The 16248-nt window shown below is 35.8% G+C and overlaps 3 protein-coding genes across 8 annotated transcripts in view; 1 reads left to right on the plus strand and 2 right to left on the minus strand.

Moving 5' to 3' along the window:
• The window catches only part of LOC126756393 (inositol-pentakisphosphate 2-kinase), a 214613-nt gene that overhangs the window by 73580 nt on the left and 124785 nt on the right, over positions 1–16248 (plus strand). Inside the window, exon 1 of one of the 5 annotated variants that reach the window (XM_050469440.1) lies at positions 6875–6928. The exons of the other annotated variants lie outside the window; for them this stretch is intronic. The gene's annotated coding sequence lies outside the window, so the exon portion shown is untranslated. Of the gene's footprint in view, positions 1–6874; positions 6929–16248 lie in introns of those variants that run through there. 5 annotated transcript variants of the gene reach the window in all.
• Positions 1–16248, minus strand: part of LOC126756390 (uncharacterized) — a 33581-nt gene that overhangs the window by 8461 nt on the left and 8872 nt on the right. The gene's annotated exons all lie outside the window — the stretch shown is intronic.
• Positions 9932–15570, minus strand: LOC126756392 (phosphatidylinositol 4-phosphate 5-kinase type-1 alpha). 2 transcript variants are annotated; one of them, XM_050469435.1, is made up of 3 exons: positions 15452–15570; positions 15118–15389; positions 9932–13309 (listed from the first exon to the last, which is right to left on the minus strand). In XM_050469435.1, the coding sequence occupies exon 3, from the start codon at positions 13235–13237 to the stop codon at positions 10904–10906; it is 2334 nt and encodes a 777-aa protein (XP_050325392.1). In that variant the 5' UTR covers positions 13238–13309; positions 15118–15389; positions 15452–15570; the 3' UTR covers positions 9932–10903. The 2 variants fall into 2 exon arrangements, with proteins under 2 accessions (XP_050325392.1, XP_050325391.1); XM_050469434.1 differs by having other exon boundaries at positions 15118–15570.

Consider the following 16248-nt stretch of genomic DNA (forward strand, 5'->3'; position numbering starts at 1 on the left):
TGATTGTTGCCATATTGAAATATGACACAATTTTAATTTCCGCAAGAAAAAATTAAATTTCCGCTTTTACGCTGGCATTTTTGTCCCTTTTATAATATGAATAAATAATAAAATTATTTTAAAGTGTAAGCAATAAGCAAAAAGCAGCAAGCATTGCATGCGCTATACAGTAAAAGCATTAAGCGTAATCAATGAACAATGCGCCAGTGTTTATATGGACTTTTATTAGTCTTTTGTGCGAACACGCAAAGGTCGCGCGTGCACTCACACACACATAGGCAAAGTATGTGAGGTCAACACTAAAGCTTTTTGCTCCAGCTAATGCACGTACATGTGGCGCTCGCTTATTTGTTGTTTGCAAATATGAAAATGTTTCATATTTAAATACGAAATCAATGTCGGTCAGCGCGTATAAAAGGAAAATGTCAATGAGTTGAAACATAATTTCGCTTTGGGCCGTATGGCGTGAGTCACTGTATGCGTTTGTGTGTGTGTGTGTACAAAAATTTATTTAATAAATATTTCCGAGCGATTGCAGTGGCTCACAAGCGTGCTACTGTGCATATGTGCTCCGAGCTTAAATCCAATGACAACTAAATTTACACAGTTCAGTTGTTGTTGTTTTTTTATGAGAGTGTCAAATATAAATATAATAAAATCGTGCAATAATACGTGTTGCTTTAAAAATAACATTTTTAAAATTTTTTTAGCACAATTGTAAATTTTTTATATTTAACTGTAAATTGTTTTCTATATCGGAATATAAATTTTTAAAACTTCAAATTTAATTATAACTGTACATTTTTTTCAAACCAAAATTTTTTGTAATTTTTTTTTTGTATAACTGTTAATATGTTATTGTTAATTTTTTGTAACTGCAAATTATTTTCACATAACTGTATTTTTTTCTAAAATTGGATTTTTTTTTAATTCAATTGAATTAAAATTTTTTTTTGTGGAACTAAATTTTTTAATATGAAATTTTGAAATTTTTATAACAGTAACAGTTGCCATTAGACAAAATTTGTTAAAACTAAAAACTGTTTAATATTAAATTTTGTATCACAGTAAATTTGTTTGCCTCTAACGGTAAATTTTTCATTCCTAACACCTGCAAATCAAAACGTATTTAACACAAATTGTAATAATTGAGTACAGCTTGATTGTCAAAGAATACATAAAATCAGCAAAGCAAGGTTTAAGTGCAACACGGCGTATACGTAACATTACGGAAGCATGCCACTCTGATGTTCATATGTTTGATAAAATGCAAATCGACAAGCATGCAGACCAGCACTAGCATAATCTTGTAAACACTGACATAAAATATGTGAAATATAAACGCTGTAAATATGTATGCATTTATTTATTTGACTGCACTTGTCTACAGCACTTCTGTGGCAGTAATGCGGATGGATGCTTATGTAAGCGTATAAGTGTGTGTGCGTGTGACGGTATTAAGTTACCGCAAATTCGAAAGGCACTCAATGAATTTTTGAAATGTCGGCAAGACAAACAAATACCAGCAAAGTCACTGTGGCGAAATTGTGTGAAAATCTCGGCAAAGCAACTACTCATAAGCAGCTTAAAGCGCAAATAGACGAGGCACGCTTACTAAGTAGGTTATATTTTAGAATAAATTATATTCTCTTTTGCATAAATTTCAGTTTGGGGAATGTGAAAGTATTTGCAAAAATACTAAATATCGAAAATCATAAATTTTCAATGAAAACGAAAATTAAATAAAGAAAGAAAAACGATAAAAAAATTATATACAAATAAAATTTTAAATACTCTATAAATGATTTAGGCCAAATTAAACAAAAAAATAATATTTTTTGAGCGAAATGGTTAATTATAACAAAACTCTTAGCACATATCTCGGCAAACCGCTCTTGTTTTCAATATCCCAACCATATTACTCGCCTTTAAACTGAGCTGTCCTCTTATATCAATGTGTGTATAAGTCACAATTACATTCAGTTGGCATTTAAATGGCAACCGACATTTCACAACAGAATTTCACTGATTTCATTTTAAATAAACAAAATAATTTCAAATGTAACAAATCGAATTAACGCCAAGTATTGGAAAGCATTTAATTTTCATTTGAAACACATGCAGCTTTATACTTTACTTTATATTTATAAGCAGGAATTATTGCGTAATATGAGCTGCTTGTGTGTGCGTGTGAGTGTGTGGTGGAAATTTGAGAAATTAATTTCATTTTGAATTTAAGCTGGCGACCGCAAGAGTTCAACTGCTTTTCATTGAAGCCACTTTTAAATGCCTACAAACTTATGTACACACATTTATATATGATATGTGTGTGTGTGTGCAAAGTGTATAATTCAAAGTCACTTTGACTGAGCATTGCCAGCTTGTAAATTTAGTTGTTGTTTTATTGTTTGTTTAATATTTGATTAGGCATAATGCGGCTTAACACACAAATTTCGGCATGTTCATGTAATTTGGCACAATCTAATAAGACATTTTCATAACTAATGTGAGCAGCCGACTAATCAACATACATACAAAGACAAAACAAACACGCACCTATATACAAACACACACATAGCTATATCTTACAACAGATATATGCTTTTAAAATGGTATATATACAGGTATACATATGTAGGTATATTGTATGTGCATATGTGTTGCTGTATCTATGTATGTATCTTCTTATTGATTTAGTTTTAACTTTATGTAAGATTCCACAAATTGAATTACGGTAAAGTATTTAAAGTTTATGCACAACAATTTGTATATATGTATACATGTATCCATATGTGTTAAGTTAATAAATTTGCCTTTGGTTGCGCTTAAATATTTCTGAATATTTACATTCACGATTAAGAGCTTCAACTGAAATTTTCACTTTGGATGGAAAGTAATTATAAATACCGCACGAAATTCCAGCAGAAAAAAGTGTTTGAATTAATTAATTATTATTAAATAAGAAATTAAGTTATTAAATAGTAAATACCGAATACCGGGTACCGGGTACCAACTACCGATTACAAAATACCAAATTATGATAACCGAATTTCTTATATCAATACCGAATACTAAATATCTAATAAAAAATACCGAATAGTCAATATGCAGTATTAAATACCGAATATCAAATACTAAATACTCAGTATTACACATCGAATATCAAAAACCGAATATCAAAATACCAAATATAATTTACTGAGTACTACAAATCATATGCCAAATACCCAGTATAAAATTTGTGTACATATGTATGTATATATGTATATATACAAGTATATCAAATACCGAAAGCCCAGTATAAATACCAAGTACCGTATATCAAATACCAAGTATCCAGCATTACATATGCATATAATACAAAAAACGTCATATCCAATATAAAATAATGACTATAAAGTACTCAGTATTAAATACCGAATAACCAGTTTTATATACTAAATATCAAGTACCAAATACTGAATTCAGAATACCACAAACCCTGCGTTAAATACTGTGTATAAAATACCAAATATCAAATAAGAAATAGTATTGCACGTCGAGCACAAAAAACCGATCTTCAAAAATTAAATACCAAGTACTCAGTATTAAATAACAAACATAATTTACCGAGTACCGAATACCAGAAATTAAATATCAAATGCTTAATACTCAGTATACTGAATATTAAGCACCAAATTCCCAATATTAAAAACCGAATATCCAGTATAAAATACCAAATACCGAATAACAAATACTAAATACCGAATACCACATACCCTGTATTAAATACCATGTATAAAATAACAAGTACGAAATATCAAATACCAAAAACGGAGTATCAAATATGAAATACCGAATACTCAGTATTAAAAACCGAATATCTAATACCGAATTCAGAGTAAAAATATCGAATATCAAATACGCTGTACCGGATACCAATACCAAAAACCGAATACCCGGTTATACAATTTCATATTTCTTCAAAATTTATGCTTGCTAATAACGGAAAGGTCACAAAAATTTATCCGATAGGTTTTAAATTTAAGAACAATCTTTTTGAATGTTAAGGCAACTTCAATTGTGAAAAAAAAATATTTGTTTTTTTTTTTTACAAACGTACAGTTACAATTAACGTGGCAATGTGAGGACAGCGCCACAGCCAACAGGCAATCAGCATTTTTCCAACATTTCAGAACATTTTTCATTCAATATCTTAATTTTTCGGCAGCAGCAAGGCGGAACGGACACAAAATTTCAACAAACGGCAAAAGTTTTTGCAAACAGTGATTAAAACATATTGAAAAAATTAAGCATATATTTATTTATACGCGATGTGTGCGTAAAGATAAGCCGGTATGTGGCAGACAGTGAAATGTTACATGCCGTTGACATATGTACCGTTAACATAAAAAGCCGCCAAAAGCAATCAAATTACTTTACATGTGTACAAACCCTAAATGGGGTACAACTGTCAGGTGGAAAAAATATAGATGTACCGTTACATGGATATTTGGCACCATAGCGTGCTGCATGTGTGCTGGGAAGGGCAATTGTTATTGTTTTTATAGGCCAAAATGTCAAGCCTCATTCGCTATTAATTGACAGCCGAAGCGCAAAATATTGCCAACAACCAGCCAACTAGCAAGGGGGGCCAAAAATATTGAAGCCAGTGGCGGCGATATCGGCTTTTTGCTAACACATTTCCATCTTTTTCGCTAATTTATTAACGCAGAGGTAAATGCGTGCAAAGAGTCACATGCGACGATAATAAAGTTGATTGCAGCGAGTAAACAAGCACAGGGTGGGTGCCAGCGGCGCGCTGTGAAAAAAGTAACAGCTCAAGCTGGTGTGTGTGTGTGCAAATAGTGGATTTTCATTTGTTTATTTCATTTGTTTTTTTTTTTTACTTTTTCATCAATTTCCATTTCCGATATTTTCAAATTTTTTCAACGGCTTTCATGAATTGTAGAAGAGCGTAAAGCATATTCCATGAGAATATTTCAATTATGTGCAAAATGCCGAGCTTAATGCAATTATAGCGACAGCAGACAATAAAAAACATATTTTTTAATGAAAAGTATAGACGTACAGCTCTATATACTCCAGCCCTCAAGTGCTAATTAAAGAAAACATTTTTTTTTATTTATTTTAATTTATTCTATTTTATTTTTATAATCTATCTGAATACCTACAAACCGAAACAAATCAAAATATTCGATTTCCACTCGCCAGATATGCCAATCTGCCGTAACAAACAAAGAATAACAACACCAACAACGAATTTGCGAAGATTTCCTTTATTTCAACAATCAAATAAATATGATAAATCTATTTTGTTACTGAGTTTATGTAGGAAATTGCTGTTTTCTTTTATTTTGTTGCAGTTTGCATTCAACCAAATCGAATTGCATATCAGCCACACATAGCAAATACCAATACAATGCAGAGTTGTATTTTTAAAAGCACTTTGTTGTGCATATTTGTATGTGCTTGCTTAAGCATGTGCGCTCTTAAATTTAAACAAATTTTCTGAAAAAATAAATATTTTCCATTTACTGCACTAGTCAATGAGCACGAAAGGTAGGAGTTGGGAGTTTTGCTACTCGTCAACCACACTCAACAGTGGGACGCATTAGCATGCATTTTTGTGCGAATGTGTGCAGCAAATTTGGGTTAAAACGAGCAATGTTGGAATGTTATTCAAAATATTTTTTTTTCCAATAATATTCGGATATGTTGTAAACAACTGCATATTAATTGTAGAAAAAAAACATTTAAAACATATTGCAAGCCTAACTCAGCTATAAAAGTAGCTGCCAAGCTACTACTCAACACTAATGTGCAGCCTAAAGGTATGCTAAGGTTGTACTGCAAACGTGGCATTTGTTATTGAAGTATTAACTTATTTTGTAATATGCTTAGTTTTCATTCCACAATAAAAAGTAAGAAAATTGAACTAAACTCTTAAAAATTAAATATCAAAATATAAAAAAAAATTGTTAATGATTTTAATGTCATTATTGCTATAAGTCTGCTAATGATTAAGGGCCCATTTGGTTATTTCTCAAATAACGAATTTTCTCAATATTTGCTTCAAATATGGCAGCTTCAAGTCCACAAATCTGAAGCATACAGTTTATCAAATACCGAATACCCAATATTAAAAACCGAATACACAGTATTAATTAGCGAATGCTAAACACGCAGTATTTAATATTGAATACCAAATGCTAAATATCGAGTAACAAGTACCAATTTTAACTACCCAAAACCAAATACCAGATATTAAATGCTGTATATCGAATGTCAAATAACGAATATCAAGAATCAAATAACCAATATTAAAACCGAATACTCTATCTCAAATACCGAAATCTATACATCCAATATTAACTACCTAATATCTAATACTGAATGCCAAAAACAAAATGCCAGTATTAACTGCCGACTGAAAACCGAATATCAATTACCGCATACCAAAGATCAAATAGCCAATCTTAAAACTGGTTAATTTATGTCAACATAGTATTAAAAACCGAATATCAAATAATACGAAGGATGAAATGGCCAATATTAAAACCGATTACTTTATATCTAACACAGTATTAAATTCTAAAAATCAAATACTAAAGTACGAAGTAACCAAATACCAAATACCGCATACCAAAAGTCAAGTACTCAATATTAAAACCGAATACCATATGTCAAGCACCGAATACCAATTACCGAATATATCGATTGGATTTACCCGGCTTTTGCTCTTAGCAATCAAAATAACTTAAAATCACGTGAATTCATTGTAGTTTCCTCATTTTCTCAAAATTTAAGCGCCACATTATTAATTAAAAATATAAAATATGTTTGAGGCTTCTAAGAAGGTTAAGGGGAAGTGCGATCCGCAAAAATTGTAAACTAATATTTCAATTAGGTTTTGAGGTTCAAACAAGTATGTATAAATATTTCAATTAAATTTATTTAAATAATTGATGTAGTAGTAATTCACACATATGTATATCAAATGAGTAGGGTCCACTACCTGCCACCTCAGCTTTCTCATCCATAAACTAATTAGCCATAATGTCTTTGTAGCCTGCTGGCTGAAAAGAGCGCTGCAATTAAAACCAAGGTTGTTGAATTAAACTTATGCAACAATTAAAATAAACATACTCGTACAGGATAAGGGGAGAGCAAAGACACAGAGAGGCAGCGCTCATAAAATCCCACAAGCGGCGTAAATCATATCGAAACAATGAAGTCAATGGGCCATTTCATCGAGCAACCGAGCAGCGCACGCGGGAAGATTAATTAAGATTTCAACACTGCTATTGGCATGTGTTAAATTGTAGCCGAAATGCGCCAGTGCTCGGTGCAGTGTAATCGCGAAGCGTTTGTTTGCATCGGATGTGTCTGCCGCAGCATAAGATAGGCGAACTCGTGGTAAAGCAGAAGCATGCACCGTAAATAAGGCAGCGAGCGCACTAATACTAGCGCAACTGCTTGAGTGTATATATATATGTGTGTATGTGTGTGCATGTTGTTTTTGTACGCTTTAACGGCAGTTGTTTTTCGTTGCACGTGCCCCACACATATTTGTGGCTACTACACACACACATACACATACCAGTAGAGCCAATCACGCAAAACAACAACAACACGCAACATCAGCGGCAACAAAAACAACACACATGCTGCAAGGAAGCTCATAACAACATACCAATACATGCGGCGCGCCCAAAATACAGTATAACGGATTTTATTATCGAAGAAAAATTAAATGGCAAAAGGGAAATGCGAAAAAGAGGCCGCGCACTTGATCATTGCTGTTGTTGTGTTTGCTGCAGAAACTTGCGGCGGCAAAATCAAGATTTTATCGCAGCAACTACAACAACAACAACAATAGTACTAGCCACTACACATTGACGCCCACACACACACACAGACGCATGCAGGTATTACTTTCTGCTTTACCACTTTTCAATTAATATTTACAGCTCTATTATGTTTAATGATTATTGCGCTGGCAACCAGTTGTACAAAAGTAATATCAATCGACTGCCCCCGCCGCCGCCGCCGCCACACGCATGTTGCACGAGCATGTGTGGCTGTGTGCGGGCGCAAGAGCATGTCGAAAACCCCATTAATTTCGTTGATCTCGCGCAGAAATCAGCTCCGCTTATGTGCCGCAAAGTGTTTAATCGCCGCTGCATGTGTGTGTGTGTGGGAGCATGAGCGAGTGTGCTGGTATGTGTGGCATGCAAAATTCACGCGCTGTCAGCAACTCACGGCAAAGTACCGACTGCACGCGTTGCCATTGTGTTGGAATATGGCGTGTGCTGGCATGCAAGGGGTCGTGCGACGGGGCGTATGAGTAATATATTAATTTATGCGCGCCCAACACAGAGACGCCACGCACACGCATGCAGCCATGCAATTTGCAACTGTCGGCCCGCATAATATTTTTCACTTTTCGCCCGTGTTTCAACACAATACTACTTATTATTGAGTTTCCTCAATTAATCGGGGAAAAATTTGAACAAAACGAAAATGCCGTGGAGCGAGTCAAAGGGAAATAAAATAGTTTCGATGAATGTGGTTGATCGCTTTGCGCCAGCAATCACACACACGCTCGTGCTTACACAGCCTTGTGGCATATACCCTACATTCTTACATATGTATGTACATGTGTATGTACTTGTATTTATGGCTGGGGCGTATAAAAGCGCTTAAGCGCAAGCGTAAACGTCGCAAAATCCTGCCGCTGCAATATGGCTTTGCCGGATATGCGGCAATAATATTTTTTTAAAATTCACTGTAAACAATTGCATAAGAAATAATGCAATAATAATAAAATAATAACGCCACACAATTGATGAAAACAAACTGTGGCGCACAATGAGCGCTGAAAGCTGGCGAATGTGTTCATAACTCAACTGAGAAATATACATTAGGGTGGGTCAAAAAAATTGGAAATTTTTCTTAGAAAGAACAAATATTTTAAAGAATTTAAAAAAATGCTCAAAAGTATAAACAAATCTAAAGTATTAAAGCTTTAAATAATATATACAACAAAGTAATGTTAAAAAATATAAAAAAACAAAAAATTAAAAAAAAAATATTCAAAAGAATTAATAAAAAAGTTACAAAAAAATATTAAAAAAAAGTTTAAAAAATACTTTAAAAAATAGTTAAATTTAAAAAATTTAAAAAGTATTTTAAAAAATATAAAAAAAGAATAGTTTAAAACAATTAGTTTTGAAAAAAATTATTTAAAAAAATTAAAAACATTAAAAAAAAGAAATATTAAAAAAAACGTAAAAAAAATATTTAAAAAAACTAAAAAATAAAATTAAAAAAACGAAAACATAAAAAAATAAACAATTTTAAAACTTTTAGTTTTAAAAAATATTAGCAAAAATTTGTTTAAAAAAAATATTCAGAAAGAAATAGTTTACAAAAATTATTTAAAAATATAATAAAAAAGATTTGAAAGAAAATTTGAAAACATTGAAAAAGAAATATTAAACGAAAATGGAATCCAAACAAATTAAGAAAATATTTCTGTAAACTTCTCTTCTTCGTCTCCGGACGATATTTTCACGGTGGTCAAGGAGAGCAAGAAAAAATATTAATTCGGTTGCACTTGGTCAGTTTGTATGGCAGCTATATGCTATAGTGGACTGATCTTAACAAATTCTTCGGAGGTTGTACCGTTGCCTTAAATAGTAGTGCGCGCCAAATTTCGTGAAGACACATTGTCAAATAACAAAGTTGTACATACAAGAAAAAAAATATTTACCTATCAGTTTCAGGCAGCCAAATACATACATATATGTATGTATATATGCTAAAAGTTTTGTTTGGCCCACCCTACTGTATGCACTCGTATACATATGTATACATACATATTTTTATGTGCAATTGCGACCACACAACAGCAAAAAACGAATGGTTTCTTTTTTATATTTTTTTGTTGAAAAATTACATTCATTTATTTATAGCATATGTATGTACATAAAAATATAAAGATTGCCTTTTATGTCGGTTCGCTGTGTAATACTATGATTATAGTAGACTCTTAATCTTGCTTTACAATCAGTAGGATAAATACGTTATAAATAATTAATATTAGAGCTAAGTTATAATAGCAAGTTAGATTATTACTAATACCAGTGGTTAATCCGTTAGCCAACTTTACCGAACGCCTTACTAGCGAGAATAGCTGTGTAAATTTCCAGTTGAAAACGTTTTCTAACAACAAAAATCTGTATCACCGAAACGCTTAAAAATTATATAATGTTTTTTCCAATATACGCAGTTCTACTGCGCCTGTGCATAAATATGTAAGTGTGTATGTAGGCATATGAATATTTAATTATCATTATAATCGCACATTGGTCAATTAATTTGTGATAGTCAACGAAAAGTAAACTTTTAAATAATATCGATGATAGCCACAAATAAGCATAAAGTAAATAAAGCAGATATCGAAAGAAAATAATACTCAAGGAAACATAAAGCTTAAAAGTAGATTTCGTTTTTCGATTCGGAAGGCAGCAAGCACCAGCGCAGCAACACTTTTCATAACCGAAATGACTCAGGCACTAATCAGGCGATTTGCATGCAAATAAAAACAACCGTTATTGCATCGGATTACTCGCGCTTTCAACAAGCACGACAACCGCGGACTTCGAGCACTTTTAACAGCTAACATTATTTCTAATAAATAAGCGATTGCTTAGTGTAGTATTAAGCGCACTTGGTATATGATGGCTGGCACTCGCACAGACGACGTTCAACTTTCGTTTATTTAAATAATATATATATTAGCCCCTCACACGATCACTTTCCTTACTATATGTACTTGTTCTCCTGCTAGCCCCGCACAAACGCCGCCCGAAGCGCTACAGACGTTGCTTTGCACTCATCTGACATCGTTCAGCACCAAAGTGGTTGTGTAGGTTTGCGATTGCACCGCCTTCACAAGTGTTGTTTTACGCTGGATACCGTTGGAGTTGATTTCCTCGGTACTGTTCATGAGTACACCCGACTTGGTGTTGACCACGATGCCGTTGTTGTCGCCGTCGTGCACATGCACCGGCGCGTCTTCAATGCAGCCGATGGTGGTCACCTGCACATCGGTTTTGGAGAGCCGTGGCGATCGTGCACGGCGAGTGGGCGAGCGTGCGCCACTGCTGGAGGCTACCTCATCGTCGCTGTAGTCGTCGGTGGCGCTGCTTATGGCGCTGCGATTGGAACTCAGGTAGGAGCGTTGCGGCGCCAAGTGTGGCCGACCGCCATTAATTGCCGAGTTGCGATACATGCCGCCTGTGGTGGAGGGTGTAGCGGTAATATCTTCTTCGGAGATATCGTCGAAGGCTGGTGGCGGCGTCGATGAACCGGATAACAGCGGTGGGCGTGTATGCGAGGCCAAGTTCTGTGATGGCGTGCGTTGCGGTGTGCGCAGCGTTGTCGAACTCTTTCGCTTCGACGGGGAATGTTTCAGCGGAAAGGTGGGCGTCTTCTTGAACACAGTTTTACCCATGAAATTTTGGAAACGTTGCGCATAGAAGGATGGTCGGCACACCGAGACCGTGTCGCCGTTGTAAATGATGCTCTTGAACGTGTGCTCGAGCTTCTTCTCCAAACGATACGATTGCAAGATATCGATTATACCGATGTACAGGATCAGACGTTCATCGTTCTCGGAACGTGCTGGTATGCCGCCCGCTGGCACATCTTCGTCTTCCTCCATAGGTATGTCCATGTCGGCGGTGATCGATTCGAGTGCCGTAGAATGTGCCACCAAGCGCTGGCGATTCATGCTGCGCGAGCGATTCAATGCGGTACCAGCCGATTGCAGCGCAGTGGTTGAACCAGCATTCATCGTTTGGTCGAAATCTGGTGGCTCTGGTGCCTCGCGCACCTCTTCGGAGCGTTGTAATTTGGCGCGTGCATTTCGTATCCGCTCCTCACGTTTTTCCTTTTGCGCCAAGTCCAGATTGTGTATGCCTACGAGCAGCGAGTAGTCCATTATCTGGAAACTCTCAAGGACCATACAATCTCGCTGGATTGTCTTTATGAGTGCATTGTATTTGTCTGTTTCGAGAAAAATACCATTTGGATGATGCTCCATGAAGTCTAAATCTTTAAAAGTAGGACTGGCTTTCTGCCGTTCGGTTTTCGATGCCTTACGACGAAATGTGGAGCCTTTCAAATCGTATTTCGCGTGCATTTTGATATCAGAGGGCAATAGATTATTCATCGCCACCAAACGCACATTCTTCGCATTGTAGTGGAAGCAGTAGAGCCCGAAGAATTTTGGCAGTAGAGTGCGCGGATTCTGTGACAGGTTCATGTAGTAGCCCGGCAGTAGTTTTTGTAAAAATTCACATTCCTTCTTCTGCACTGTCTTTATGATAAACTCATCGTCGTCGGTCAAATAGAATATCGAACCGGATGCGCCTGGATTCGATAGTTGGCGCAGCGGTGAAGCACACATCGACATGAGAAAATCATCGGGTGCTATGCCGAACAAGTCGCGAAAGTACCGAAAAGCAATGGGCGCATAAACTTTGAAACGAAATTCGCTATAATGATGAGCTGGCGTTATCGATGAACCGTCTGGCGGAAAAGCTATTGTTTCCATTTCCCAAAAGTCTTTCATGAGCAAGTCCCGTTTGGGTTTGCTGGCCAAACTGCCAACCGTGTGCTGTATGCCCAACTGAATAGAGCCCATTATTTGCTTAGATTGTATGCGTTTATATGTCACCTCGCCACCTTCGTCAACGCGCCGATGTCCAATTTTCTTCTCATGCTTACCGGCCGCTGACGGGTTTCTCGATACACTGGCGTCTAATGTCGAACTGGCACTACGTAAACGCTGTTGCTGCGCCGCACTTATTTCCATTTCAGCTTGCATGAGCCGTGTAGACTCATCGCCACCGTGTGCCGCAGCTGCCTCACTATAAAAGTTGCGTGACGTCGATGGCGCAGCAGGTAATATACTATTTACGGCATTCGTACTTTGATGTACGTCCTGTAATTGTGCTAAGGTTTCATCACTAGATAATCTCTTCTCCGACGTGACATGCGGTGTTATGGTGACGGTGTTGACAACCAGTGGTGGCGATGGTGTGGACGGCTTCGAAGTTGCAGGCGGGATGTTGGCAACATTGTCAACTTTCGCCTGCTCATTTGAGTTTTGTCGGTTAACCGTTTCCATTTCAATGGCATCCGCTGTCTCACCAGTTGCCATTATGGCTGAGTATATGTTTGTGTTTTACACGTGTTGCTGGTCTCTGTACGCTACAGAGCGTAAGTTAAAGGTCTGAAAGTTGGTAAGAGAAAGTCAAAATTGGCAAACCTACTTTGCAGAAAATTCAAAAGCAGGAAAAAAGTTGCAACATTTATATAAAATTTCGTTTTACTAAAATTTTTAGAGTTTAATTTTTTAAGACTTCTCAAAATTAAAAATTATCCAGTTACTCCCAAAATTAAACTAGTTGTATAACGAAACTACTGACCGAGCAGCAAAACATTTGGATATTATCTGCTAGTGGTAAGGTCACGTATTCAGCCAAGCACACATGTATTCATCGACACACAGTCGTGCGCTGGCCAATGAAGCAACTAAACTATTGTTGTGCATTTCTCTTTCAACTCGAAAGCGCACCAGAGAGCACATGGGCAGCAACCAAATTACAAAGCAAAATGTTCAGCATTAAAATTCCAGACGCGTACAAGTGCAATGTCGTTGCACCGTTTATGGGTGTATGGCAAGGTGTGGTCGACGCATTGTCAATCTCATGCGCACTCACCCACTTCATGGCCCGTCTGTTGGATGAGCAACCGGCTGAAATCTCAATTGAAATCGATAATGTATCATCCTAAGCACTATAAGCAAAAATTGCTAACGATTTCAGCAAATCATTTAAAATTATGCTCAGAATTCGATTTGGAACTTTATGAGAGTAAGGCTTAAGTGAAAAGGTATGAAAATAAGCAAATGATTTTGTAAAAACAAATACAAAGGTACTCTATATACTTATAACGCTTTCGAAGCAAGCACAAAAGGAAATTAGGGGGAATGACAGTTTGTGTGCTGCCACTTTCAACATCTGTACACACATCACTTGTTATGGAGTATAAGTATAGCTAGCATATTTTGAAATGTTTATTTTCATTGCTTTTGTCAAACCAGACCGCGAGCAATATACTTGGAAACAGACTTTTGCTACGTATGAGCACAAAAGCTATTTTTATGCACAGTTGGCGAGTCAAGTGGTCAGTATTCTGAATGTGCTGTGTATCACATGGAGAAATTTCATAAATTATATAAAAACAAAAATCGAAAACAAAACTCTTTATTTACTTTTGATAGCCAGTGGTTGGCGGTGGACTTATGTAAGACATAACGAAAACGTGCTACTTAGTAGCTTCACTATTCAACTGAAGGAAGAATGAATTGCTGCCAATTAGCATTGTATACATATGATTTTCAGGGCAAATGTGTATCACCATTTTTTTAATTGCGGGGAAGAGACAGTCGTACGGCAGTGGAATGTAATCTATTTTCCTGCTTGACTTATCAGCATTTTATGAGCTCGCCTCTTACGTAGCAGATTTTTATCTTTAATAACTTGTCGCTTATCTGACGAATGGCAAACGTCGACTATGCATCAAGGGCAGCGGCGCTGTTTGGATTTTTAGACCCTTAAAACACCTTTTCAATTTCCAAATAAAATAAGAATATTTAATAGTAATTAAAAAAAAAAGCTTGTAATGTATAACTGTTTCAGTTTTTCTATATAGTGAGCTACAAATATTTGAGCTTTCGATAAACTTGATTTAGCAACAATTTAGCTCAGTACATACTTTGGCATTGGAAGTATGTCGTCATTTCGTCGCGTTTTTATGGAATTCACAACTTTTCACCTTGAATAGCGCATAGTCTATTGACACAAAAGCAAACAGCTGATATGATTTTTAGCCTAAGCGTTTACAACACAAACATATGTTGTAAAGATAATGATTAAATGAAATATCTGTTGTATTAATCATCCGTCAAAAATATGTTCGAAGATCAAGAAAACGTGATGATTAACTGTTGCAACTTTTTTCGTACGGTTTACTCACAATGGGATAATTTGCCAAAAATTTCCAAAACTTCAACTTCAAAGTTGTTCTCCAAATGAAAAAATTTGGAGAAGCTGACGCCCACAAATGAAGTTTGGAAAGCGTACTGTTGAAAATTGTTTTACTATATTATTTAAAACTTTCCGGCTTCGTACAACAGAAAAATCTGCGTAATGCACGTATCACCAGCTGCTCCAACACGTACTCAGCTAACTCTTGAGGTTGTGCTCAAGCATCAGTTCCGTATTTAGTACGAAATTTACCCGACTTCGCTACACATTAATAATTCCAACTATAATTTTTGCAATTAAAAATTAGAAGAATTTTTCTCCACCTGATTTGCATATAAACTTATCCGCAAATTTAACTCAACACTTATTCACTGCTTATTCTATTTGAAAGTCGTCTGCGCTGATAAATTTTCACACAATTGTCAACGCCAATGGCTAAAAACCGAAGTGCAACTGAAATGGCAGCACTAACTTACGCATTGCCGAACGAAGCGGGAACGAAAGAGCTAGCAGCACATACATGACAGTATTATGAATCATACGCGCAACTACTGTGTAGGGCGACCTCACACGGCCACAATAAGCGATCAAATTGCATTTGTAGACAGGGTGATGACTTTAAAAATATTCAATTATTTTCGACGATATTGTTGTCGACTCCAGTAATATTTAATCCATTATTTGCGATGATATTGTTGTCGACTCAGGCAAGCACAAATATTTTGAGTTTCTTGAAGATGAAATGTACTGCTTTTGGTAGTATATTAAACGTGTTTAATATGTTTTCATCATTTTTCACTTGGATGCTGGCGCTTGTCTACAGTATATGAGTAATGAGGCAACATTACGCATACTCTTAGTTAGCGGAACTTCCGTACAAAAATCCTTTTTATACCGAGTGGCAGCATCCTCCTACGACCATATTTTGAAGTCCGCAAATTTGTAATTTTTCTCGCGATTGTGTAGCTATTATTAAATAACTTTAAATTTGTGTAAACCTAAAGTGCAATATTAGTTAGTCGTACATTCATCGTAATCAGATTGTCATCATTCAATTAGCAAAAGAAAAATGGCTTCATACACAAGAACCGTAAACTAATATTGTAAGTCCAACTGTCGG

The sequence above is a fragment of the Bactrocera neohumeralis genome, chromosome 4, assembly GCF_024586455.1.
Source record: "Bactrocera neohumeralis isolate Rockhampton chromosome 4, APGP_CSIRO_Bneo_wtdbg2-racon-allhic-juicebox.fasta_v2, whole genome shotgun sequence".
NCBI lineage: Eukaryota > Metazoa > Arthropoda > Insecta > Diptera > Tephritidae > Bactrocera > Bactrocera neohumeralis.